Source organism: Oncorhynchus clarkii, chromosome 9 (genome assembly GCF_045791955.1).
Source record: "Oncorhynchus clarkii lewisi isolate Uvic-CL-2024 chromosome 9, UVic_Ocla_1.0, whole genome shotgun sequence".
NCBI lineage: Eukaryota > Metazoa > Chordata > Actinopteri > Salmoniformes > Salmonidae > Oncorhynchus > Oncorhynchus clarkii.
The window spans coordinates 72151944-72177786 of NC_092155.1; the positions used below are offsets into that span (position 1 = coordinate 72151944).

The 25843-nt window shown below is 44.7% G+C and overlaps 1 protein-coding gene across 1 annotated transcript in view; it reads right to left on the reverse strand.

Moving 5' to 3' along the window:
- Positions 1-25843, reverse strand: part of LOC139417619 (1-phosphatidylinositol 4,5-bisphosphate phosphodiesterase eta-2-like) — a 132612-nt gene that overhangs the window by 11328 nt on the left and 95441 nt on the right. Inside the window, exons 11-20 of the mRNA XM_071166828.1 lie at positions 23979-24134; positions 22453-22551; positions 18434-18534; positions 18213-18298; positions 16755-16940; positions 16412-16519; positions 16096-16220; positions 15426-15510; positions 13024-13170; positions 7726-7805 (exon numbers count right to left, since the gene is read on the reverse strand). Coding sequence (XP_071022929.1) covers positions 7726-7805; positions 13024-13170; positions 15426-15510; positions 16096-16220; positions 16412-16519; positions 16755-16940; positions 18213-18298; positions 18434-18534; positions 22453-22551; positions 23979-24134 — 1173 coding nt within the window. The remainder of the gene's footprint in view (positions 1-7725; positions 7806-13023; positions 13171-15425; positions 15511-16095; positions 16221-16411; positions 16520-16754; positions 16941-18212; positions 18299-18433; positions 18535-22452; positions 22552-23978; positions 24135-25843) is intronic.

Genomic DNA, 25843 nt, shown 5'->3' on the forward strand with positions numbered 1-25843 from the left:
ACAGAGTGAGAGGGGGGGTGGTCACCATGTACAGAGTAAGAGGGGGGGTCACCATGTACAGAGTGAGAGTGAGAGGGTCACCATGTACAGATGAGAGGGGGGTCACCATGTAAAGAGGGGGATGGTCAGCATGTACAGAGGGGGAGGGTCACCATGTACAGAGGGGGAGGGTCACCATGTACAGAGTGAGGGGAGGGTCACCATGTACAGAGTGAGGGGAGGTCACCATGTACAGAGAGGGGGAGGGTCACCATGTACAGAGTGAGAGGGGGGGGGGGTTTCACCATGTACAGAGTGAGAGGGGGGGTGGTCACCATGTACAGAGTGAGAGGGGGGGTGGTCACCATGTACAGAGTGAGAGGGGGGGTGGTCACCATGTACAGAGTGAGAGGGGGGGTGGTCACCATGTACAGAGTGAGAGGGGGGGTGGTCACCATGTACAGAGTGAGAGGGGGGGTGGTCACCATGTACAGAGTGAGAGGGGGGTGGTCACCATGTACAGAGTGAGAGGGGGGGGTGGTCACCATGTACAGAGTGAGAGGGGGGGTGGTCACCATGTACAGAGTAAGAGGGGGGGTCACCATGTACAGAGTGAGAGTGAGAGGGTCACCATGTACAGATGAGAGGGGGGTCACCATGTAAAGAGGGGGATGGTCAGCATGTACAGAGGGGGAGGGTCACCATGTACAGAGGGGGAGGGTCACCATGTACAGAGTGAGGGGAGGGTCACCATGTACAGAGTGAGGGGAGGTCACCATGTACAGAGAGGGGGAGGGTCACCATGTACAGAGTGAGAGGGGGGGGGGGTTTCACCATGTACAGAGTGAGAGGGGGGGTGGTCACCATGTACAGAGTGAGAGGGGGGGTGGTCACCATGTACAGAGTGAGAGGGGGGGTGGTCACCATGTACAGAGTGAGAGGGGGGGTGGTCACCATGTACAGAGTGAGAGGGGGGGTGGTCACCATGTACAGAGTGAGAGGGGGGGTGGTCACCATGTACAGAGTGAGAGGGGGGTGGTCACCATGTACAGAGTGAGAGGGGGGGGTGGTCACCATGTACAGAGTGAGAGGGGGGGTGGTCACCATGTACAGAGTAAGAGGGGGGGTCACCATGTACAGAGTGAGAGTGAGAGGGTCACCATGTACAGATGAGAGGGGGGTCACCATGTAAAGAGGGGGATGGTCAGCATGTACAGAGGGGGAGGGTTACCATGTACAGAGGGGGAGGGTCACCATGTACAGAGTGAGAGTGAGAGGGTCATCATGTACAGAGTGAGAGGGGGAGGGTCACCGTGTACAGAGAGCGGAGGTCACCGTGTACAGAGAGGGGAGGTCACCGTGTACAGATGGGAGGTCACCATGTACAGAGTGAGGGGAGGTCACCATGTACAGAGTGAGGGGAGGTCACCATGTACAGAGTGAGAGGGGAGGTCACCATGTACAGAGTGAGAGGGGGAGGGTCACCATGTACAGAGTGAGAGGGGGAGGGTCGCCATGTACAGCGTGAGAGGGGGAGGGTCACCATGTACAGCGTGAGAGGGGGAGGGTCACCATGTACAGAGTGAGGGGAGGTCACCATGTACAGAGTGAGGGGAGGTCACCATGTACAGAGTGAGGGGATGGTCACCATGTACAGAGTGAGGGGAGGGTCACCATGTACAGAGTGAGGGGAGGGTCACCATGTACAGAGTGAGGGGAGGGTCACCATGTACAGAGTGAGGGGAGGGTCACCATGTACAGAGTGAGGGGAGGTCACCATGTACAGAGTGAGGGGAGGGTCACCATGTACAAAGTGAGGTGAGGTCACCATGTACAGAGTGAGGGGAGGGTCACCATGTACAGAGTGAGGGGAGGGTCACCATGTACAGAGTGAGGGGCGGGTCACCATGTACGGAGTGAGGGGAGGGTCACCATGTACAGAGTGAGGGGAGGGTCACCATGTACAGAGTGAGGGGAGGGTCACCATGTACAGAGTGAGGGGAGGGTCACCATGTACAGAGTGAGGGGAGGGTCACCATGTACAGAGTGAGGGGAGGTCACCATGTACAGAGAGGGGGAGGGTCACCATGTACAGAGAGGGGGAGGGTCACCATGTACAGAGTGAGGGGAGGTCACCATGTACAGAGAGGGGAGGGGGGGTTCACCATGTACAGAGAGGGGAGGGGAGGGTCACCATGTACAGAGTGAGGGGAGGGGGGGTCACCATGTACAGAGAGGGGAAGGGGGTCACCATGTACAGAGTGAGGGGAGGTCACCATGTACAGAGAGGGGAGGGGGGCGGTCACCATGTACAGAGAGGGGAGGGGGGGTCACCATGTACAGAGTGAGGGGAGGGTCACCATGTACAGAGTGAGGGGAGGGTCACCATGTACAGAGAGGGGGAGGGTCACCATGTACAGAGTGAGGGGAGGTCACCATGTACAGAGAGGGGAGGGGGGGTTCACCATGTACAGAGAGGGGAGGGGGGGTCACCATGTACAGAGTGAGGGGAGGTTCACCATGTACAGAGTGAGGGGAGGTCACCATGTACAATGTGGGGGGAAGTCATCATGTACAGAGTGAGCGGAGGTCACCATGTACAATGTGAGGGGAGGTCACCATGTACAGGGTTGGAGGTGGGATGTAGAGATGGAGATCATAATTTGACGTTCACCAATCGAATCAACACTGGGTTACCTGCTGTGACACTCTTTGCACTGAGACCACCATGATGACTGGTGTGTGTGTGTGTGTGTGTGTTCATTTCAAAATGCTTTGCCTTTCAGCACATGATGTGCAGCAACCCAACGTCATCAAGTAGATCCAAGTGGAATTACACCAAGACTGAGTGCCCAAGGCATTACAGTACATGTGATGCCAACCGACTAATAGCACAAACACGCAGTTTCGTACCCCCCCCCCCCCCCCCCCCCTCCTGCAAGACCCGGGCAAGTCTGACAGAGTTCCTGTTTTACGGCGTAAACACATGTATTTTTCTCTTAATTCTGTATAACCCTGCAGTGCTCCATGCTGGGAAACTCCTGAGTATGGATAAAATACCCCTAGTCCCGGTATTGTGTCCCTCTCTCTCCCCCACCTCTCCCTCCCACCGGCGCATGTTAGTGACATTGGATCTACTTTGGGTCGATGGAGGATACTGAGGAGTCAAGCTGTCACAATCATGTTCGCAACTCATGTTCAGCATGAGTTAGCTCTAACGGGCGGACGTTATTGCCTTGCGGGTGCAGATGGGCGAAATCACTGGGGTGGCAGGGAAGGGGCATGTGGCACATGCAGGGTGCTGACTGGATTTCACTACACCTGGGTTCAGAGTGGCGCCTTCGGGACTCCTAACAAGTTTTCTGCCTCTAAAAGCAGCGTTTGGACAAAGAGGTTTCAACTGAAATCACAGAAAGGAGAGAACGAGAGAAAGAGAGGGAAGAGAGAGCGAGAGAGGGAAGAGAGGGCGAGAGAGGGAAGAGAGAGCAAGAGAGGGAAGAGAGAGCGAGAGAAGAGAGAGCGAGAGGGAGGGCAAGAGAATTAGAGAGAGAAGGGAGAGTGAGACGAGAGAGAGAAGGGAGAGTGAGACGAGAGAGAGAAGGGAGAGTGAGACGAGAGAGAGAAGGGAGAGTGAGACGAGAGAGCGGGAAGTGAGGGAGAGTACAGCAAATAGATGCACAAACAGTCAGAGCAGACAAAGAGATCTGGAAACAGGAAGAGACATGAACAGTGTGGTCATTACAGTATGTGTTGATGACAGAGACAAGAGAATGCAGTATAGAAATAAAAGAATAATGACAAGTTCTCTAGTAGATAGTCAGACTATCGAAGATGGTTTCAGTTCTCTAGTAAACTCAGCAACAAAAAAAAAACGACCCTGTCCTTCAAAGATAATTCGTAAAAATCTAAATAACTTCACAGATCTTCATTGTAAAGGGTTTAAACACTGTTTCCCATGTGTGTTCAATGAACCATACACAATTAATTAACATGCACCTGTGGAACGGTTGTTAATTAAGACACTAACAGCTTACAGACGGTAGGCAATTAAAGTCAGTTATGAAAACTTAGGACACTAAAGAGACCTTTCTACTGACTCTGAAAAACACCAAAAGCAAGATGCCCTGGGTCCCTGCTCATCTGTGTGAACGTGCCTTAGGCATGCAGCAAGGAGGCATGAGGACTGCAGATGTGGCCAGGGCAATAAATTGCAATGTCCGTACTGTGAGACGCCTAAGACAGTGCTACAGGGAGACAGGACAGACAGCTGATCGTCCTTGCAGTGGCAGACCATGTGTAACAACACCTGCACAGGATCGGTACATCTGAACATCACACCTGTGGGACAGGTACAGGATGGCAACAACAACTGCCCGAGTTACACCAGGAATGCACAATCCCTCCAATCAGTGCTCAGACTGTCCGCAATAGGCTGAGAGAGGCTGGACTGAGGGCTTGTAGGCCTGTTGTAAGGCAGGTCCTCACCAGACATCACCGGCAACAACGTCGCCTATGGGCACAAACCCACCGTCGCTGGACCAGACAGGACTGGCAAAAAGTGCTCTTCACTGACGAGTCGCGGTTTTGTCTCACCAGGGGTGATGGTCGGATTCGCATTTATCATTGAAGGAATGAGCATTACACCGAGGCCTGTACTCTGGAGCGGGATCGATTTGGAGGTGGAGGGTCCGTCATAGTCTGGGGCGGTGTGTCACAGCATCATCGGACTGAGCTTGTTGTCATTGCAGGCAATCTAAATGCTGTGCGTTACAGGGAAGACATCCTCCTCCCTCATGTGGTACCCTTCCTGCAGGCTCATCCTGACATGACCCTCCAGCATGACAATGCCACCAGCCATACTGCTCGTTCTGTGCGTGATTTCCTGCAAGACAGGAATGTCAGTGTTCTGCCATGGCCAGCGAAGAGTCCGGATCTCAATCCCATAGAGCACGTCTGGGACCTGTTGGATCGGAGGGTGAGGGCTAGGGCCGTTCCCACCCAGAAATGTCCGGGAACTTGCAGGTGCCTTGGTGGAAGAGTGGGGTAACATCTCACAGCAAGAACTGGCAAATCTGGTGCAGTCCATGAGGAGGAGATGCACTGTAGTGATTAATGCAGCTGGTGGCCACACCAGATACTGACTGTTACTTTGATTTTGACCCCCCCCCCCTCCCTTTGTTCCATGTCTGTTAATCACATGTCTGTGGAACTTGTTCAGTTTATGTCTGTTGTTGAATCATATTTTCATACAAATATTTACACAGTTGCTGAAAATAAACGCAGTTGAAAGTGAGAGGACATTTCTTTTTTTGCTGAGTTTAGATAGACTATTGCAAGATGGTTTTAGTTCTCTAGCAGATAGTCTATGGAAATGTGGTTTCAGTTCTCTATTGGAGAGACTATAGAATATTGTTTCAGATCTCTAGTAGAGATACTATAGAATATGGTTTCAGATCTCTAGTAGAGAGACTATAGAATATGGTTTCAGATCTCTAGTAGAGAGACTATAGAATATGGTTTCAGATCTCCAGTAGAGAGACTATAGAATATGGTTTCAGTTCTCCAGTAGAGAGACTATAGAATATGGTTTCAGTTCTCCAGTAGAGATACTATAGAATATGGTTTCAGATCTCTAGTAGAGAGACTATAGAATATGGTTTCAGATCTCTAGTAGAGATACTATAGAATATGGTTTCAGATCTCTAGTAGAGAGACTATAGAATATGGTTTCAGTTCTCCAGTAGAGATACTATAGAATATGGTTTCAGATCTCTAGTAGAGAGACTATAGAATATGGTTTCAGATCTCTAGTAGAGAGACTATAGAATATGGTTTCAGATCTCTAGTAGAGAGACTATAGAATATGGTTTCAGATCTCTAGTAGAGAGACTATAGAATATGGTTTCAGATCTCTAGTAGAGATACTATAGAATATGGTTTCAGATCTCTAGTAGAGAGACTATAGAATATGGTTTCAGATCTCTAGTAGAGAGACTATAGAATATGGTTTCAGATCTCTAGTAGAGAGACTATAGAATATGGTTTCAGATCTCCAGTAGAGAGACTATAGAATATGGTTTCAGTTCTCCAGTAGAGAGACTATAGAATATGGTTTCAGTTCTCCAGTAGAGATACTATAGAATATGGTTTCAGATCTCTAGTAGAGAGACTATAGAATATGGTTTCAGATCTCTAGTAGAGAGACTATAGAATATGGTTTCAGATCTCTAGTAGAGAGACTATAGAATATGGTTTCAGATCTCTAGTAGAGAGACTATAGAATATGGTTTCAGATCTCTAGTAGAGAGACTATAGAATATGGTTTCAGATCTCTAGTAGAGAGACTATAGAATATGGTTTCAGATCTCTAGTAGAGAGACTATAGAATATGGTTTCAGTTCTCTAGTAGAGAGACTATAGAATATGGTTTCAGTTCTCTAGTAGAGAGACTATAGAATATGGTTTCAGTTCTCTAGTAGAGAGACTATAGAATATGGTTTCAGATCTCTAGTAGAGAGACTATAGAATATGGTTTCAGATCTCTAGTAGAGAGACTATAGAATATGGTTTCAGATCTCCAGTAGAGAGACTATAGAATATGGTTTCAGTTCTCTAGTAGAGAGACTATAGAATATGGTTTCAGTTCTCTAGTAGAGAGACTATAGAATATAGTTTCAGTTCTCTAGTAGAGAGACTATAGAATATGGTTTCAGTTCTCTAGTAGAGAGACTATAGAATATGGTTTCAGATCTCTAGTAGAGAGACTATAGAATATGGTTTCAGATCTCTAGTAGAGAGACTATAGAATATGGTTTCAGATCTCTAGTAGAGAGACTATAGAATATGGTTTCAGATCTCTAGCAGATAGACTATAGAATATGGTTTCAGTTCTCTAGTAGTCAATTGTTTCATTTGATTCAAAGTGCATTGATTGACTCCCGGTAAGAACACTTTGGATAAGTGCAAACTGTAGTAGAATGTGCCTACAGTTTTCCAATACCTATTCAATTAACTTTTCTGGTTCAATGCAAGATGTTACGACAGTCCAACAACATTAGATTTATCCAAAGTCGACTGAACATCAATTTAGAGCGACTTGAGTCAGTAATCTAAAAATCCTATATCATAAATACAAGTTCATATCACTGCCTGTCTATAGGGAGAGTAGCATCTGGCTTGAAGAAAATATAATCACTATTGAGGCGACTGTAATCTATATCTGTCTCCATTTAAACGTGCTAATTGTCAGAACGGTGGCGGCTGCAGCAGCTGCCACTCAACTGTGACACGCAGATGACACAGCTGGGCTGTCTGGGCCGTGGTTGGCTGCTGCTAAGGACACTTCATTACTTAATTAGGCACCTCTGATTAATTATTCTCCATTGATCTGCAACCGGGACAATTAACGAGAGCTCCTAATTGAATGGATTATATTTATTTTCCAGCTTTGGCACTAACAATCCTTCATCTGTATAACAATGGAGATTTGTTTTCCTTTCAATAACCACCATCTGTTGATGAATAGGAGGAAAACTCACTTCAATTCTCTCTGAAATATTGTGTTGAAAAGTACTTGGAGCAGAACTTTTTTTATTTTTTTATGTTAAATTTATTTTTAGAAGTCCAACGTAAAATTATTGAGAGACGCACAATTGAAAAGTGGTACAATTAAAAGGGCAAACGCTTGCATACAAAACAGAATGGCCTTGTGTGTGAAATACCCTGGTCACTTCCCTTAGTACCTACCTTACCAGTGATGTCATGTACAGACACGTGAACAAAGATGGAGGCCGCCTCCATACCTTCCAAATACACGTGGCGATAACCTACATTTAAAAAAAAGCACACACATAAAATATGACAATGAGCCCAGGTACATGGAAACAAACAGAACAATGTTTCATATCTCTGGACTCTCTGGTAGAAGATCAATGAAACAACCATGAAGCACTACTAAAATCAGAGAAGGCCTCAAAAGTTTTCAAATAGCACAACAATCATAAACTGTTCCCAGTTCACAACATAACACTACTAACAACTACAGTATAAACTAACACATATACCGAACTGTTCCCAGTACAAATAACAAAACTATGAACAGCTATATCAACTACAATATGAACATAGTACACAAACTGCTAACAGCTATATACACACACAGCCTATACCAGGGTTACCCTACTGACGGCCCGTGGTCGAATTTGGACATTAAAGACACCAGCTAATCAGCTCCAAGTGATTCAACTTTGGGAAACCTGTTCTAAAGTCTCCCCTCGTGTAATAGAAATATATATTGCATGTAAGCAAGGTTTGAAATTATTATGTTTTAGTCAAATATTATATCTGTTTGGGCTTCTTGGGGTGAATTTGCAGTCTACAAATGATTTGTAATTATGTTCCAGTCCCCTGATCAGCCGCTCAAGAAACAAAACCCGGGCCGCGGGTGAATCTAGTAGGATGATCCCTGACCTATACTAACAGATCTAGTAGGATGATCCCTGACCTATACTAACAGATCTAGTAGGATGATCCCTGCCCTATACTAACAGATCTAGTAGGATGATCCCTGCCCTATACTAACAGATCGAGTAGGATGATCCCTGACCTATACTAACAGATCTAGTAGGATGATCCCTGCCCTATACTAACAGATCTAGTAGGATGATCCCTGCCCTATACTAACAGATCTAGTAGGATGATCCCTGCCCTATACTAACAGATCTAGTAGGATGATCCCTGCCCTATACTAACAGATCTAGTAGGATGATCCCTGCCCTATACTAACAGATCTAGTAGGATGATCCCTGCCCTATACTAACAGATCTAGTAGGATGATCCCTGCCCTATACTAACAGATCGAGTAGGATGATCCCTGACCTATACTAACAGATCTAGTAGGATGATCCCTGCCCTATACTAACAGATCTAGTAGGATGATCCCTGCCCTATACTAACAGATCGAGTAGGATGATCCCTGCCCTATACTAACAGATCTAGTAGGATGATCCCTGACCTATACTAACAGATCTAGTAGGATGATCCCTGCCCTATACTAACAGATCGAGTAGGATGATCCCTGACCTATACTAACAGATCTAGTAGGATGATCCCTGCCCTATACTAACAGATCTAGTAGGATGATCCCTGCCCTATACTAACAGATCGAGTAGGATGATCCCTGCCCTATACTAACAGATCTAGTAGGATGATCCCTGCCCTATACTAACAGATCTAGTAGGATGATCCCTGACCTATACTAACAGATCTAGTAGGATGATCCCTGCCCTATACTAACAGATCTAGTAGGATGATCCCTGCCCTATACTAACAGATCTAGTAGGATGATCCCTGCCCTATACTAACAGATCTAGTAGGATGATCCCTGCCCAATACTAACAGATCTAGTAGGATGATCCCTGCCCTATACTAACAGATCTAGTAGGATGATCCCTACCCTATACTAACAGATCTAGTAGGATGATCCCTGCCCTATACTAACAGATCTAGTAGGATGATCCCTGCTCTATACTAACAGATCTAGTAGGATGATCCCTGCCCTATACTAACAGATCTAGTAGGATGATCCCTGCTCTATACTAACAGATCGAGTAGGATGATCCCTGCCCAATACTAACAGATCTAGTAGGATGATCCCTGCCCTATACTAACAGATCTAGTAGGATGATCCCTGCCCTATACTAACAGATCTAGTAGGATGATCCCTGCCCTATACTAACAGATCTAGTAGGATGATCCCTGCCCTATACTAACAGATCTAGTAGGATGATCCCTGCCCTATACTAACAGATCTAGTAGGATGATCCCTGCCCTATACTAACAGATCTAGTAGGATGATCCCTGCCCTATACTAACAGATCTAGTAGGATGATCCCTGCCCTATACTAACAGATCTAGTAGGATGATCCCTGCCCTATACTAACAGATCGAGTAGGATGATCCCTGACCTATACTAACAGATCGAGTAGGATGATCCCTGACCTATACTAACAGATCTAGTAGGATGATCCCTGCCCTATACTAACAGATCGAGTAGGATGATCCCTGCCCTCTACTAACAGATCGAGTAGGATGATCCCTGCCCTATACTAACAGATCGAGTAGGATGATCCCTGCCCTATACTAACAGATCTAGTAGGATGATCCCTGCCCTATACTAGCAGATCGAGTAGGATGATCCCTGCCCTATACTAACAGATCTAGTAGGATGATCCCTGCCCTATACTAACAGATCGAGTAGGATGATCCCTGCCCTATACTAACAGATCGAGTAGGATGATCCCTGCCCTATACTAACAGATTGAGTAGGATGATCCCTGCCCAATACTAACAGATTGAGTAGGATGATCCCTGCCCAATACTAACAGATCTAGTAGGATGATCCCTGCCCTATACTAACAGATCAAGTAGGATGATCCCTGCCCTATACTAACAGATCGAGTAGGATGATCCCTGCCCTATACTAACAGATCGAGTAGGATGATCCCTGCCCTATACTAACAGATAGAGTAGGACGATCCCTGCCCAATACTAACAGATCGAGTAGGATGATCCCTGCCCTATATTAACAGATCGAGTAGGATGATCCCTGCCCTATACTAACAGATTGAGTTGGATGATCCCTGCCCTATACTAACAGATCGAGTAGGATGATCCCTGCCCTATACTAACAGATCGAGTAGGATGATCCCTGCCCTATACTAACAGATAGAGTAGGACGATCCCTGCCCAATACTAACAGATCGAGTAGGATGATCCCTGCCCTATATTAACAGATCGAGTAGGATGATCCCTGCCCTATACTAACAGATCTAGTAGGATGATCCCTGCCCTATACTAACAGATCTAGTAGGATGATCCCTGACCTATACTAACAGATCTAGTAGGATGATCCCTGCCCTATACTAACAGATCTAGTAGGATGATCCCTGCCCTATACTAACAGATCTAGTAGGATGATCCCTGCCCTATACTAACAGATCTAGTAGGATGATCCCTGCCCAATACTAACAGATCTAGTAGGATGATCCCTGCCCTATACTAACAGATCTAGTAGGATGATCCCTACCCTATACTAACAGATCTAGTAGGATGATCCCTGCCCTATACTAACAGATCTAGTAGGATGATCCCTGCTCTATACTAACAGATCTAGTAGGATGATCCCTGCCCTATACTAACAGATCTAGTAGGATGATCCCTGCTCTATACTAACAGATCGAGTAGGATGATCCCTGCCCAATACTAACAGATCTAGTAGGATGATCCCTGCCCTATACTAACAGATCTAGTAGGATGATCCCTGCCCTATACTAACAGATCTAGTAGGATGATCCCTGCCCTATACTAACAGATCTAGTAGGATGATCCCTGCCCTATACTAACAGATCTAGTAGGATGATCCCTGCCCTATACTAACAGATCTAGTAGGATGATCCCTGCCCTATACTAACAGATCTAGTAGGATGATCCCTGCCCTATACTAACAGATCTAGTAGGATGATCCCTGCCCTATACTAACAGATCTAGTAGGATGATCCCTGCCCTATACTAACAGATCGAGTAGGATGATCCCTGACCTATACTAACAGATCGAGTAGGATGATCCCTGACCTATACTAACAGATCTAGTAGGATGATCCCTACCCTATACTAACAGATCTAGTAGGATGATCCCTGCCCTATACTAACAGATCTAGTAGGATGATCCCTGACCTATACTAACAGACCGAGTAGGATGATCCCTGACCTATACTAACAGATCGAGTAGGATGATCCCTGCCCTATACTAACAGATCAAGTAGGATGATCCCTGCCCTATACTAACAGATCTAGTAGGATGATCCCTGCCCTATACTAACAGATCGAGTAGGATGATCCCTGACCTATACTAACAGATCGAGTAGGATGATCCCTGCTCTATACTAACAGATCGAGTAGGATGATCCCTGACCTATACTAACATATCGAGTAGGATGATCCCTGCCCTATACTAACATATCTAGTAGGATGATCCCTGCCCTATACTAACAGATCGAGTAGGATGATCCCTGACCTATACTAACAGATCGAGTAGGATGATCCCTGCCCTATACTAACAGATCTAGTAGGATGATCCCTGCCCTATACTAACAGATCGAGTAGGATGATCCCTGCCCTCTACTAACAGATCGAGTAGGATGATCCCTGCCCTATACTAACAGATCGAGTAGGATGATCCCTGCCCTATACTAACAGATCTAGTAGGATGATCCCTGCCCTATACTAGCAGATCGAGTAGGATGATCCCTGCCCTATACTAACAGATCTAGTAGGATGATCCCTGCCCTATACTAACAGATCGAGTAGGATGATCCCTGCCCTATACTAACAGATCGAGTAGGATGATCCCTGCCCTATACTAACAGATTGAGTAGGATGATCCCTGCCCAATACTAACAGATTGAGTAGGATGATCCCTGCCCAATACTAACAGATCTAGTAGGATGATCCCTGCCCTATACTAACAGATCAAGTAGGATGATCCCTGCCCTATACTAACAGATCGAGTAGGATGATCCCTGCCCTATACTAACAGATCGAGTAGGATGATCCCTGCCCTATACTAACAGATAGAGTAGGACGATCCCTGCCCAATACTAACAGATCGAGTAGGATGATCCCTGCCCTATATTAACAGATCGAGTAGGATGATCCCTGCCCTATACTAACAGATTGAGTTGGATGATCCCTGCCCTATACTAACAGATCGAGTAGGATGATCCCTGCCCTATACTAACAGATCGAGTAGGATGATCCCTGCCCTATACTAACAGATAGAGTAGGACGATCCCTGCCCAATACTAACAGATCGAGTAGGATGATCCCTGCCCTATATTAACAGATCGAGTAGGATGATCCCTGCCCTATACTAACAGATTGAGTTGGATGATCCCTGCCCTATACTAACAGGGCCAGTTGAGTGTCCGACAACAGAACAGTAGTGGTTGGGGGTGTGCTGGATTGAAGGAGGATGTAGATAGACACCTGGTATCATGCTGTTGAAGGCGATGGTGCGCTGGCCAATGAAGTCCTGGCCGATCGGGTCATGGTCCCACACCAGGAAACGTACCAGCGCCAGCTCGGGCATGTGCAGCGTGAACACCAGCGTCTCCTCCCACATGGGGTTAAAGCCTGGAGAGGAGAGAGGGAGGACAGGTGAGCGAGGAAGAGAAAAAGAGACAAAGAGAGAAAGACAGATTGAGATGGGCAAAAAAAAGAGAGAAATAGTAGGAGAGAGAGAAAGAGAGAGAAAAAGAGTAGGAGAGAGAGAGAGAGAGAAAGAGAGAGAAAGAGTAGGAGAGAAAGAGTAAGAGTAGGATAGAGTAGGAGAGAACGTGAACGAGAGAGCGAGAGAAAGAGTAGGAGAGAGAAAGAGTAGGAGAGAGAAAGAGAAATAGAGAAAGAGAAAGAGAAATAGAGAAAGAGCAGGAGAGAGAGAAAGAAAGAGCAGGAGAGAGAGAAAGAAAGAGCAGGAGAGAGAGAAAGAAAGAGCAGGAGAGGGAGAAAGAGCAGGAGAGGGAGAAAGAGCAGGAGAGGGAGAAAGAGCAGGAGAGGGAGAAAGAGCAGGAGAGGGAGAAAGAGCAGGAGAGGGAGAAAGAGCAGGAGAGGGAGGAAGAGCAGGAGAGGGAGAGAAGGAGAGAAAGAGAAAGAGCAGAAGAGAGAGAGAGTAGGGAAGAGAGAGAAAGAAAGAAAGAAAGAAAGAAAGAAAGAAAGAAAGAAAGAAAGAAAGAAAGAAAGAGTAGGAGAGGGAGGGAGAGAGGGGGAGAGAGCGAGTAAGAGAGCAGGAGAGAGAGAGAGCGAGTATGAGAGCAGGAGAGAGAGAGAGCGAGTATGAGAGCAGGAGAGAGAGAGAGCAGGAGAGAGAGAGCAAGTAAGAGAACAGGAGAGAGAGAGCAAGTAAGAGAGCAGGAGAGAGAGAGAGAGCGAGTAAGAGAGCAGGAGAGAGAGAGAGAGAGCGAGTAAGAGCAAGAGAGAGAGAAAGAGCAGGAGAGGGAGAAAGAGCAGGAGAGGGAGAAAGAGCAGGAGAGGGAGAAAGAGCAGGAGAGGGAGAAAGAGCAGGAGAGGGAGAAAGAGCAGGAGAGGGAGAAAGAGCAGGAGAGGGAGAAAGAGCAGGATAGGGAGAAAGAGCAGGAGAGGGAGAAAGAGCAGGATAGGGAGAAAGAGCAGGAGAGAAAGAGAAAGAGCAGGAGAGAGAGAGAGTAGGGAAGAGAGAGAGAGAAAGAAAGAAAGAAAGAGTAGGAGAGGGAGGGAGAGAGGGAGAGAGAGCGAGTATGAGAGCAGGAGAGAGAGAGAGCGAGTAAGAGAGCAGGAGAGAGAGAGAGCGAGTAAGAGAGCAGGAGAGAGAGAGAGCGAGTAAGAGAGCAGGAGAGAGAGAGAGCGAGTAAGAGAGCAGGAGAGAGAGAGAGCGAGTAAGAGAGCAGGAGAGAGAGAGAGCGAGTAAGAGAGCAGGAGAGAGAGAGAGCGAGTAAGAGAGCAGGAGAGAGAGAGAGCGAGTAAGAGAGCAGGAGAGAGAGAGAGCGAGTAAGAGAGCAGGAGAGAGAGAGAGCAAGTAAGAGAGCAGGAGAGAGAGAGAGGGAGAGAGTAAGAGAGCAGGAGAGAGAGAGAGCGAGTAAGAGCAAGAGAGAGAGAAAGAGAGTGAGTAAGAGCATGAGAGAGAGAGCAAGTAAGAGAGCATGAGAGAGAGAGCGAGTAAGAGAGCAGGAGAGAGAGAGCGAGTAAGAGAGCGAGGAAGAGAGCAGGAGAGAGAGAGAGAGTAAGAGAGCGAGGAAGAGAGCAGGAGAGAGAGAGTTACAATAAAGAGAGCAGGAGAGAGCGCGAGAGAGAGAGAGCGCGAGAGAGAGAGAGAGAGAGAGAATAGGAGAGAAATTGTAGGAGAGAGAAAGAAAAGGAGAGAAAGAGTAGGAGAGAGCAAAAGAGAGAAAGAGTAGGGAAGAGAGGGAAGAGAGGGAGGGAGAGGGAGAGAAAGAAAGAGTAGGAGAGGGAGGGAGAGTAGGAGGGAGAGGGAGAGTAGGGGGGAGTGGGGAAGAGAGTAGGAGAGAGGGAGGTAGGAGAGAGGGAGGTAGGAGAGAGGGAGGTAGGAGAGAGGGAGAGTAAGGGAGGAAGAGAGTATGAGAGAGGGAGAGAGAGTAGGATAAATGGAAAGTAGAGGGAGGGAAAGTAGGAGAGTGGGAGAGAGAGGAGTTAGACGGCCAGTCTCATCACTCATAAATCATTCAGGTATGGTGTGTCTGGAGACCAAGTAGTGCTAGCAGTGCACTATGCCGGTGCTAACCTCCTCAATTATACAAGACACACAAAAATGAAACCCACGACTTAACCCAACCTATAAGACATAGTATAGCTGGTGCAACACACATTTAGCCAACGTATTATTCAAACATACTCACCGTTGTCATCCACCACCCTGGTCTGTTCCTTACAGCAGTCCACTGGTAGACCAATGATCTCCACCTCCACAAAGGGGTCGATAATCTGACAAGGCAGATGGACAGAAAAAAATGTAGAGGCTTCACCAAACCAAGTAGTAGCAGTAGTACTAATAGGGACCACAGGCGGCTGGTGGCACCTTAATTGGGGAGGATGGGCTTACAGTAATTGGCTGGAACGGAATAAATGGAATCGAACACATCAAACATGTTTTCCATGTGGTTGATAATATTCCATTCCAGACATTATTATGTGGTCCTCCCTTCACCTGCCTCCTGTGATGGGGACATTATTATGTGGTCCTCCCTTCACCTCCCTCCTGTGATGGGGACATTATTATGTGGTCCTCCCTTCACCTGCCTCCTGTGATGGGGACATTATTATGTGGTCCTCCCTTCACCTGCCTCCTGTGATGGGGACATTATTATGTGGTCCTCCCTTCACCTGCCTCCTGTGATGGGGACATTATTATGTGGTCCTCCCTTCACCTGCCTCCTGTGATGGGGACATTCCGTGTGAATTTGACCCACAAATGATTGAGGTTTTGGAAATTCCTCAAAATAAATCCATAGAAAGGTCATTGTGAGAAATGGGAATTGTATTTATTTTTTACGATAAATAAATAATTACCTCTCCTCTGTCCCCGAGCATAGAGTCTTTGGGCTTCGGTAGCTGTTGCCCACTGATGATCTTCAGCACCAGTTGTTTCTTCATCTGCCCTGGAAATGGATCCTCTATCATGGGGTTAAAGGCACCTACAGGAGGCATGGAGGGACAAAAATACTTTGTCTTTCCCATGGTAGATACCTGGGTCATATTCAATATGAACAAAACTCAAAGAAAAACAAAACTGAAACAGGGAGACTGAATTTTTGTTTTCTGTTGCAAAAAGGTTTTGCTACGATGTGCACTAGCCTTTAGCTATGAAATCAATGCCGCAACACACCTTCACACATACAGGCCGGCTTCAGGATGAAGCCACAGTTGCCGTTGCTGTTGAACTTGGCTCTGTTCAGCTGGAGAACTCTCCCCTCTGACTGGTAGTTCAACGCCACTGACAACCACACAAATCAAAACATTTCCAATTAGTCAGAAATAATAATAATAATAATAATAATAATAATAATAATAACAACATTTGAACAACACTTTTAAAATCAGAAAATATTTGGACAAATGGATCGAAATTCTGAGGGAGCCATTGGAGAATTCACTGAATTTGGCTCAATATTACCAAACTTGTTAAAAGTTTAAATCTGGACATGGATCCCCCCCCCCCCCCCCATTACCCAGGTGGCATCCAGCATTCCAGAAGGGCTGGGGATTGAAGTTGGAAGAGTCCACACGGTAGGAGGAGGGGTAGACGCGCGAGAGCTGCCGCTGGTTGAAGTGGATGAAGGTGTCAGCTTTCTGCTGCATGATCTGGTGGGCCTTGGTCTCGCTCAGAGAAGACACCTGCCAACTGGAGCTGGCGGCTGGAAGACACACACACACACACTTTATTTTGGCTTTGGGGAAAAAAACATATCAACACGTTATTTAGATCTTTGATTGTAGTGATTAAATGAGAACACTGTCTGGACTTTAAAAACAGATACAGCAGTAGGAAAAGAGAAAAGTGCAGTATATTTGGGGCCAGTGTCTGTATAGTGAAGCAGGTTCAGGTAGAGAGACGGGCCAGTGTCAGTATAATGAAGCAGATTCAGGTAGGGAGACGGGCCAGTGTCAGTATAGTGAAGCAGGTTCAGGTAGAGAGACTGGGCCAGTGTCAGTACAATGAAGCAGGTTCAGGTAGGGAGACGGGCCAGTGTCAGTATAGTGAAGCAGGTTCAGGTAGGGAGACGGGCCAGTGTCTGTATAGTGAAGCAGGTACAGGTAGGGAGACGGGCCAGTGTCTGTATAGTGAAGCAGATTCAGGTAGGGAGACGGGCCAGTGTCTGTATAGTGAAGCAGGTTCAGGTAGAGAGACGGGCCAGTGTCAGTATAATGAAGCAGATTCAGGTAGGGAGACGGGCCAGTGTCAGTATAGTGAAGCAGGTTCAGGTAGGGAGACGGGCCAGTGTCTGTATAGTGAAGCAGGTACAGGTAGGGAGACGGGCCAGTGTCTGTATAGTGAAGCAGGTACATGTAGAGAGACGGGCCAGTGTCTGTATAATGAAGCAGGTTCAGGTAGAGAGACGGGCCAGTGTCTGTATAGTGAAGCAGGTTCAGGTAGGGAGACGGGCCAGTGTCTGTATAGTGAAGCAAGTTCAGGTAGGGAGACGGGCCAGTGTCTGTATAGTGAAGCAGGTACAAGTAGGGAGACGGGCCAGTGTCTGTATAGTGAAGCAGGTACAGGTAGGGAGACGGGCCAGTGTCTGTATAGTGAAGCAGGTTCAGGTAGAGAGACGGGCCAGTGTCTGTATAGTGAAGCAGATTCAGGTAGGGAGACGGGCCAGTGTCTGTATAGTGAAGCAGGTACAAGTAGGGAGACGGGCCAGTGTCTGTATAGTGAAGCAGGTTCAGGTAGGGAGATGGGGCCAGTGTCAGTACAATGAAGCAGGTTCAGGTAGAGAGACGGGCCAGTGTCAGTATACTGAAGCAGGTTTAGGTAGAGAGACGGGGCCAGTGTCAGTACAATGAAGCAGGTTCAGGTAGGGAGACGGGGCCAGTGTCAGTACAATGAAGCAGGTTCAGGTAGAGAGACGGGCCAGTGTCAGTATACTGAAGCAGGTTCAGGTAGGGAGAGTTTTGTTCCCCCTGCTCACCTTGTTTCTCTATGTCGGAGACGCCCACTGACTTGGTGTATTTGACCAGGTCTGACAGAGCCCTGGTCAGCTTCATGGTCTTCTTCCTGCAGGAGAACAACCAATGAGCCAGAGGGACAGATCTTTGGTACATCTAAGCTTACAGTAGAGCGTCTCCCAGTACAAGTGTTTTCCATGAGTACTGTAACTGTGGTGCAGGTATAACTTAATGGTAACAGTACCTGCTGTGATGCAGGGGGGCCCGGGTGGCGCTGCTGGTGCTCTCCTGGTCTGTGTCGATGTCTTCAAGGCTGTTGGTCTTCTTCAGCTTGACAGTCTTTTTCTGGAAGGGAAAGGTCAAATACAGTCAAACAAATACAGTCACAACGGCACTATAGACTCAGGGAAGAGCAGCGTCTGGTAGTGCATCTTATCACAATACACATGTTACTACTGTATATTCTATCACTATACAGTAAAGTATATTACTAAATCCTACCACGAAACAGTATATGATATTACCACATCCCATCCCAACACAGCACAGTATATTACTACATCCTATTCAGTATACAGTATATAATATTACTACATCTTATCCAGTATACAGTATATAATATTACTACATCCTATTCAGTATACAGTATATAATATTACTACATCCTATTCAGTATATAATATTACTACATCCTATTCAGTATACAGTATATAATATTACTACATCCTATTCAGTATATAATATTACTACATCCTATTCAGTATACAGTATATCATATTACTACATCCTATTCAGTATACAGTATATAATATTACTACATCCTATTCAGTATATAATATTACTACATAATATTCAGTATATTACTACATCCTATCCAGTATACAGTATATAATATTACTACATCCTATACAGTATATAATATTACTACATAATATTCAGTATATTACTACATCCTATCCAGTATACAGTATATAATATTACTACATCCTATCCAGTATATAATATTACTACATCCTATTCAGTATATTACTACATCCTATCCAGTATATAATATTACTACATCCTATTCAGTATATTACTACATCCTATCCAGTATATTACTACATCCTATCCAGTATATAATATTACTACATCCTATTCAGTATATAATATTACTACATAATATTCAGTATATAATATTACTACATCCTATTCAGTATATAATATTACTACATCCTATTCAGTATATAATATTACTACATCCTATTCAGTATATAATATTACTACATAATATTCAGTATATTACTACATCCTATCCAGTATATAATATTACTACATCCTATTCAGTATATAATATTATTACATCCTATTCAGTATATAATATTACTACATCCTATTCAGTATACAGTATATAATATTACTACATCCTATTCAGTATACAGTATATAATATTACTACATCCTATTCAGTATACAGTATATAATATTACTACATCCTATTCAGTATACAGTATATAATATTACTACATCCTATTCAGTATACAGTATATAATATTACTACATCCTATTCAGTATATAATATTACTACATAATATTCAGTATATTACTACATCCTATCCAGTATATAATATTACTACATCCTATTCAGTATATAATATTATTACATCCTATTCAGTATATAATATTACTACATCCTATTCAGTATATTACTACATCCTATACAGTATATAATATTACTACATCCTATTCAGTATATAATATTACTACATAATATTCAGTATATAATATTACTACATCCTATTCAGTATATAATATTATTACATCCTATTCAGTATATAATATTACTACATAATATTCAGTATATTACTACATCCTATCCAGTATACAGTATATAATATTACTACATCCTATCCAGTATCCAGTATATAATATTACTACATCCTATCCAGTGTATTACTACATCCTATACAGTATATTATATTACTATATCCTATTCCTATACAATATTAATACATCCTAATACAGTATTCATATATCCTATCCCTATACAGCATTAATACATCCTATCAATATACTGTACATTATATTACTACATCCTATACAGTATATTATTACATCCTATCCCTATACAGTACTTTAGTACAGAAGTAGTGGACTATATAGGGTCTAGTCTGCCATGTCAAACACATGGATCTAAAATGGGCCTGTGGAGACAACAGGAAGCAGGGACACCTGGGCAACAGTTCAAACAACAGGAAGCAGGGACACCTGTACAGGTGTGGAGACAACAGGATGCAGAGACAGCTGGATAGGAGTGGACACAACACTCTGTTCTGGGTCCAAAACATTTCACTGGGCCCTAACTGAACACGACCCCAGAGAGACGCACTGAGAGAGAGAGATGCACTGGTAATGGAGTAAGAGAGAGATCATCCATTGCTTCCAATCAAGATCAAGGGTGATCAATGGAAACAGGATGCACCTGAGCTCAATTTCAAGGCTCATAACAAAGGGTCTGAATACTTATGGAAATAAGGTATTTCAGTTTTTTTTTTAACACATTGGCAAAAATGTAAAAAAAACAGTTTTTGCTTTGTCATTATGAGGATTTGTGTGTAGGTTGATGGGTAAAAAAACAACAACGATTTAATCAATTCTAGAATAAGGCTGTAACAGCTAAATGGGGAAAAAGTCAGGGGGTCTAAATGCTTTTTGAATGTACTGTAAATATTTTATATCAAGGAATTGGCGAGGGCATTAATATATAAATATATATCATATATAATAATATAGTCTGCAGCACCTGACCTCTACTGGAAGCTGAAGTCAAATGTCTACTGATGATCTGGTGCTTCTGTCACCAACCAAGGAGGGCCTACAGCATCACCTAGATCTTCTGCACAGATTCTGCCAGACCTGGGCCCTGACAGTACATCTCAGTTAGACCAAAATAATGGTGTTCCAACACAGGTCCAGTTGCCAGGGCTGCAAATACAAATTGCTTCTAGACACCGTTGCCCTAGAGCACACAAAAAACGAAAACTTTTTATATATATATAAAAATACTTGAATCAGTGACAGAACCCATTGTCCTTTATGGTTGTGAGGTCTGGGGTCCGCTCACCAACCAAGACTTCACAAAATGGGACAAACACTAAAATGAGACCTCCTCCGTGTACAATGTAAAATACCAAATATATGCATGCAAAGCAGAATTAGGACCATACCCACTAATTATCAAAATCTAGAAAAGAGCCGTTAAATTCTATAACCACCTAAAAGGAAGCGATTCCCAAACCTTCCACAACAAAGCCATCACCTACATAGAGATGAACCTGGAGAAGAGTCCCCTAAGCAAGCTGTCCCTGGGGCTCTGTTCACAAACACAAACACACCCCACAGAGCCCCAGGACAGCAACACAATTAGACTCAACCAAATCATGAGAAAACAAAAAGATAATTACATGACACATTGGAAAGAATTAACAAAAAAACAGAGCAAACTAGAATGCTATTTGGCCCTAAACAGAGAGTACAGTGACAGAATAGCTGACCACTGTGACTGACCCAAACTTAAGGAAAGCTTTAACTGTGTATAGAGTGAGCATAGCCTTGTTATTGAAATAGTCGGACCTGGCTCTCAGGAGAAGACAGGCTATGTGCACATTGCCCACAACATGAGGTGGAAACTGAGCTGCACCTCCTAACCTCCTGCCCAATGTATGACCATATTAGAGAGACGTATTTCCCTCAGATTACACAGACCCACAAAGAATTCGAAAACAAATCCAATTTTGATAAACTCCCATATCTACTGGGGGAAATTCCACAGTGTGCCATCACAGCAGCAATATGTGACCTGTTGCCACAAGAAAAGGTCAACCAGTGAAGAACAAACACCATTGTAAATACAACCCATATTTATGCTTATTTATTTTCCCTTTTGTACTTGAACTATTTGCACATCATTATAACAGTGTATAAAGACATAATATGACATTTGAAATGTCTCTATTCCTTTGAAACTTCTGTTAGTGTAATGTTTACTGTTCATTTCTGGCTGTTTATTTCACTTTTGTTAATTATTATTTTCACTTGCTTTGACAATGTAAACATGTTTTTCCCCATGCCAATAAAGACCTTTGAAATGAATTGAGAGAGATGAACTGTGAAGGTGGAGAGAGATGAACTGTGAAGGTGGAGAGAAATTAAATGTGAAGGTGGAGAGGAGAGCAAGAGATTAACTGTGAAGGTGGAAAGGAGAGGGGGGGGGGGTGATGCCCACCTTGCGTTTAGAGAAGCTGCCCATGAAGGTCCTACCCAGACGCTTGTTAGTGCTGGGGTTGGCTTCGTCCCCTATTTCTGCACCATCATCACCTTTACCCTGGAAGAGAAAGAGAGTACAAACACTTTATCTACATAGACTTTACGTACACAAAATACCACATACACAAAATACCACATACACAAAATACCACATACACAAAATACCACATATATTACTGAGAGTGGCAGAATGTAGATAGAAATATTTTGTGTGGCAGACTACATTTGTAGTGGGTGTGTGTGTGGCAGACTACATTTGCAGTGTGTGTGTGTGGCAGACTACATTTGTAGTGGGTGTGTGTGTGGCAGACTACATTTGCAGTGTGTGTGTGTATGGCAGACTACATTTGTAGTGGGTGTGTGTGGCAGACTACATTTGCAGTGTGTGTGTGTGGCAGACTACATTTGCAGTGTGTGTGTGTGGCAGACTACATTTGCAGTGTGTGTGTGTGGCAGACTACATTTGCAGTGTGTGTGTGTGTGGCAGACTACATTTGCAGTGTGTGTGTGTGGCAGACTACATTTGTAGTGTGTGTGTGTGTGGCAGACTACATTTGCAGTGTGTGTGTGTATGGCAGACTACATTTGTAGTGGGTGTGTGTGTGTGGCAGACTACATTTGCAGTGTGTGTGTGTGTGTGGCAGACTACATTTGCAGTGTGTGTGTGGCAGACTACATTTGCAGTGTGTGTGTGTGTGTGGCAGACTACATTTGCAGTGGGTGTGTGTGTGTGGCAGACTACATTTGCAGTGGGTGTGTGTGGCAGACTACATTTGCAGTGTGTGTGTGTGTGGCAGACTACATTTGCAGTGTGTGTGTGTATGGCAGACTACATTTGTAGTGGGTGTGTGTGTATGGCAGACTACATTTGCAGTGGGTGTGTGTGTGTGGCAGACTACATTTGCAGTGGGTGTGTGTGTGTGGCAGACTACATTTGCAGTGTGTGTGTGTGGCAGACTACATTTGCAGTGTGTGTGTGTGTGGCAGACTACATTTGCAGTGTGTGTGTGTGGCAGACTACATTTGCAGTGGGTGTGTGTGTGTGGCAGACTACATTTGCAGTGTGTGTGTGTGTGTGGCAGACTACATTTGCAGTGTGTGTGTGTGTGTGGCAGACTACATTTGCAGTGGGTGTGTGTGTGGCAGACTACATTTGCAGTGGGTGTGTGTGTGTGGCAGACTACATTTGTAGTGGGTGTGTGTGTGTGGCAGACTACATTTGCAGTGTGTGTGTGTGTGTGGCAGACTACATTTGTAGTGGGTGTGTGTGTGTGGCAGACTACATTTGCAGTGGGTGTGTGTGGCAGACTACATTTGCAGTGTGTGTGTGTGCCTGTTGTAATGGAACCAATTGAAAAGTCTCAATAGTGCCAAGAACTACAAGAAAGATTTCAAGTAGTATTTGAACCCAGGTCTGGTCTACAGAGCCGCGGGTGTTACCTTGGAGGGTGACTTGTCGGTGGTCTACAGAGCCGTGGGTGTTACCTTGGAGGGTGACTTGTCGGTGGTCTTTCCCGATGGGGGCTGAGCAGCGAGGGTGAAGCTGTCGGGGTCCTCCTGGTCACGGATCTTAGACTCCTTCATCAGGTTGTCCAGCTTCTTCTTAGCCACGTTCTCCACCTGCTTCCTGGTCATGGACGTCTGGAGGGCGGAGCAAACATAAACAGTGAAGAAGAAAAAGGTCTGTTATTGATACTGAAAACAGAGCGATAACCAGAACTAGCTAGTTGCCTTTTCTGATTGACAAAAGGAATGGTTGGTCGTGCAATATGTCAGCAATGACACTCGATACACAATAACGTTGATAGAAAACTGTTGCAGTTGAGGGAAGACAACACTAATATCCTTAAATAGTGCACTATAGGGAATAAGTTGCCATTTGAAATGAGTACATATTTCATTATATAACGAGTACATATTTCATTATATAACATATTTCATCAGTTGTGATAACTTCTTGATGACAATATGCCTGGTGACTTCCAGACCCTCATAACTGACTGATATAAGACATGACTGATACAAGGCATGATGGGGAGGTGAGCGAGTAACCGAAAGGTTGCTGCTTTGAATCCCCGAGCTAGGTGAAAAAAAATGGTGATGTGGCCTTGAGCAAGGCCCTTAACCCGAATTGCTCCTGTAAGTCGCTCTGGATAAAGTGTCTGATAAATGACTAACATGTAAATTATGCATAATGGATTCACATTGCATTTTGTGTGACATCCGGGAGAATTAGATTACTGTTCATTATGCACTATATAATATGTTTCATATGTAAAGGCTGAAATGACACCATGGGTATGAAAGATGAACATGCAGCCTAATTTAATTTTAAAATGGTTTAAAAGCATTTGCATGCTTCTACCACTAGGTGGCGAAGTTTACCACAAACCAACTCCCAGTCCTCTCCAAGTGCACATAAGCAACGCCTTGAGATGTACTGTAAGTAAGCAGCACGTTTCAGCCTCTTTAAAGAAGGATGTACATAGCAAGCTCTAAATTCCAGTAATCTCAGTAGTTTCCATCAGAATCTTAGTAGTTTACATGTAGGCATATGGCTCTGGTTTTCATTCCACAACTCCTTTCCTTCAGGTCCACTAACCTGAAATGGCTTGATGACAGCCATACTGTCATATGATTGGGTAAGGAAAAGGAAGCTTCTCACTTTGATTAGGGTTTCATAGAATCTCAGAATTCCTGAAAGGAACATGGAGCCTGTGTCTGTGGTTTCATGCATATCTCGGCACTGGCATACTCACAGATGTAGAGCGCGAGTATGTATGTTAAATGGAAAATAATTGGGGTGATGATTAAAGAAGCCTGAAAGTGATGATGTTTTACAGTACCTTCCACTTCAGAACGAGCGGATGACATTTTGAGAGAGAGAGAGAGAGAGAGAGAGAGAGAGAGAGAGAGAGAGAGAGAGAGAGACACAGAGAGAGAGAGAGAGAGACAGAGAGAGAGAGAGAGAGAGACACAGAGAGAGAGAGAGAGACAGAGAGAGAGACACAGAGAGACAGAGAGAGAGACAGAGAGAGACAGAGAGAGACAGAGAGAAGAGAGAGACAGAGAGAGAGAGAGAGAGAGAGAGACAGAGAGAGAGAGAGACAGAGAGAGAGAGAGAGACAGAGAGAGAGACAGAGAGAGAGACAGAGAGAAGAGCTTTATGACAGCGAAGACATGAGCACGGAGCCCCAACGGACAGTGGCTGATGCTTAATTGAGACTACATTCATCAAGAACAAACAGGAACAGAAACGAGCACACACATTTACCAGAACACAATGGTACAATATAACAGCGCCAATCAGACAAAGATTGTTTCTAGACTCCAAATAGCATCGAACAACA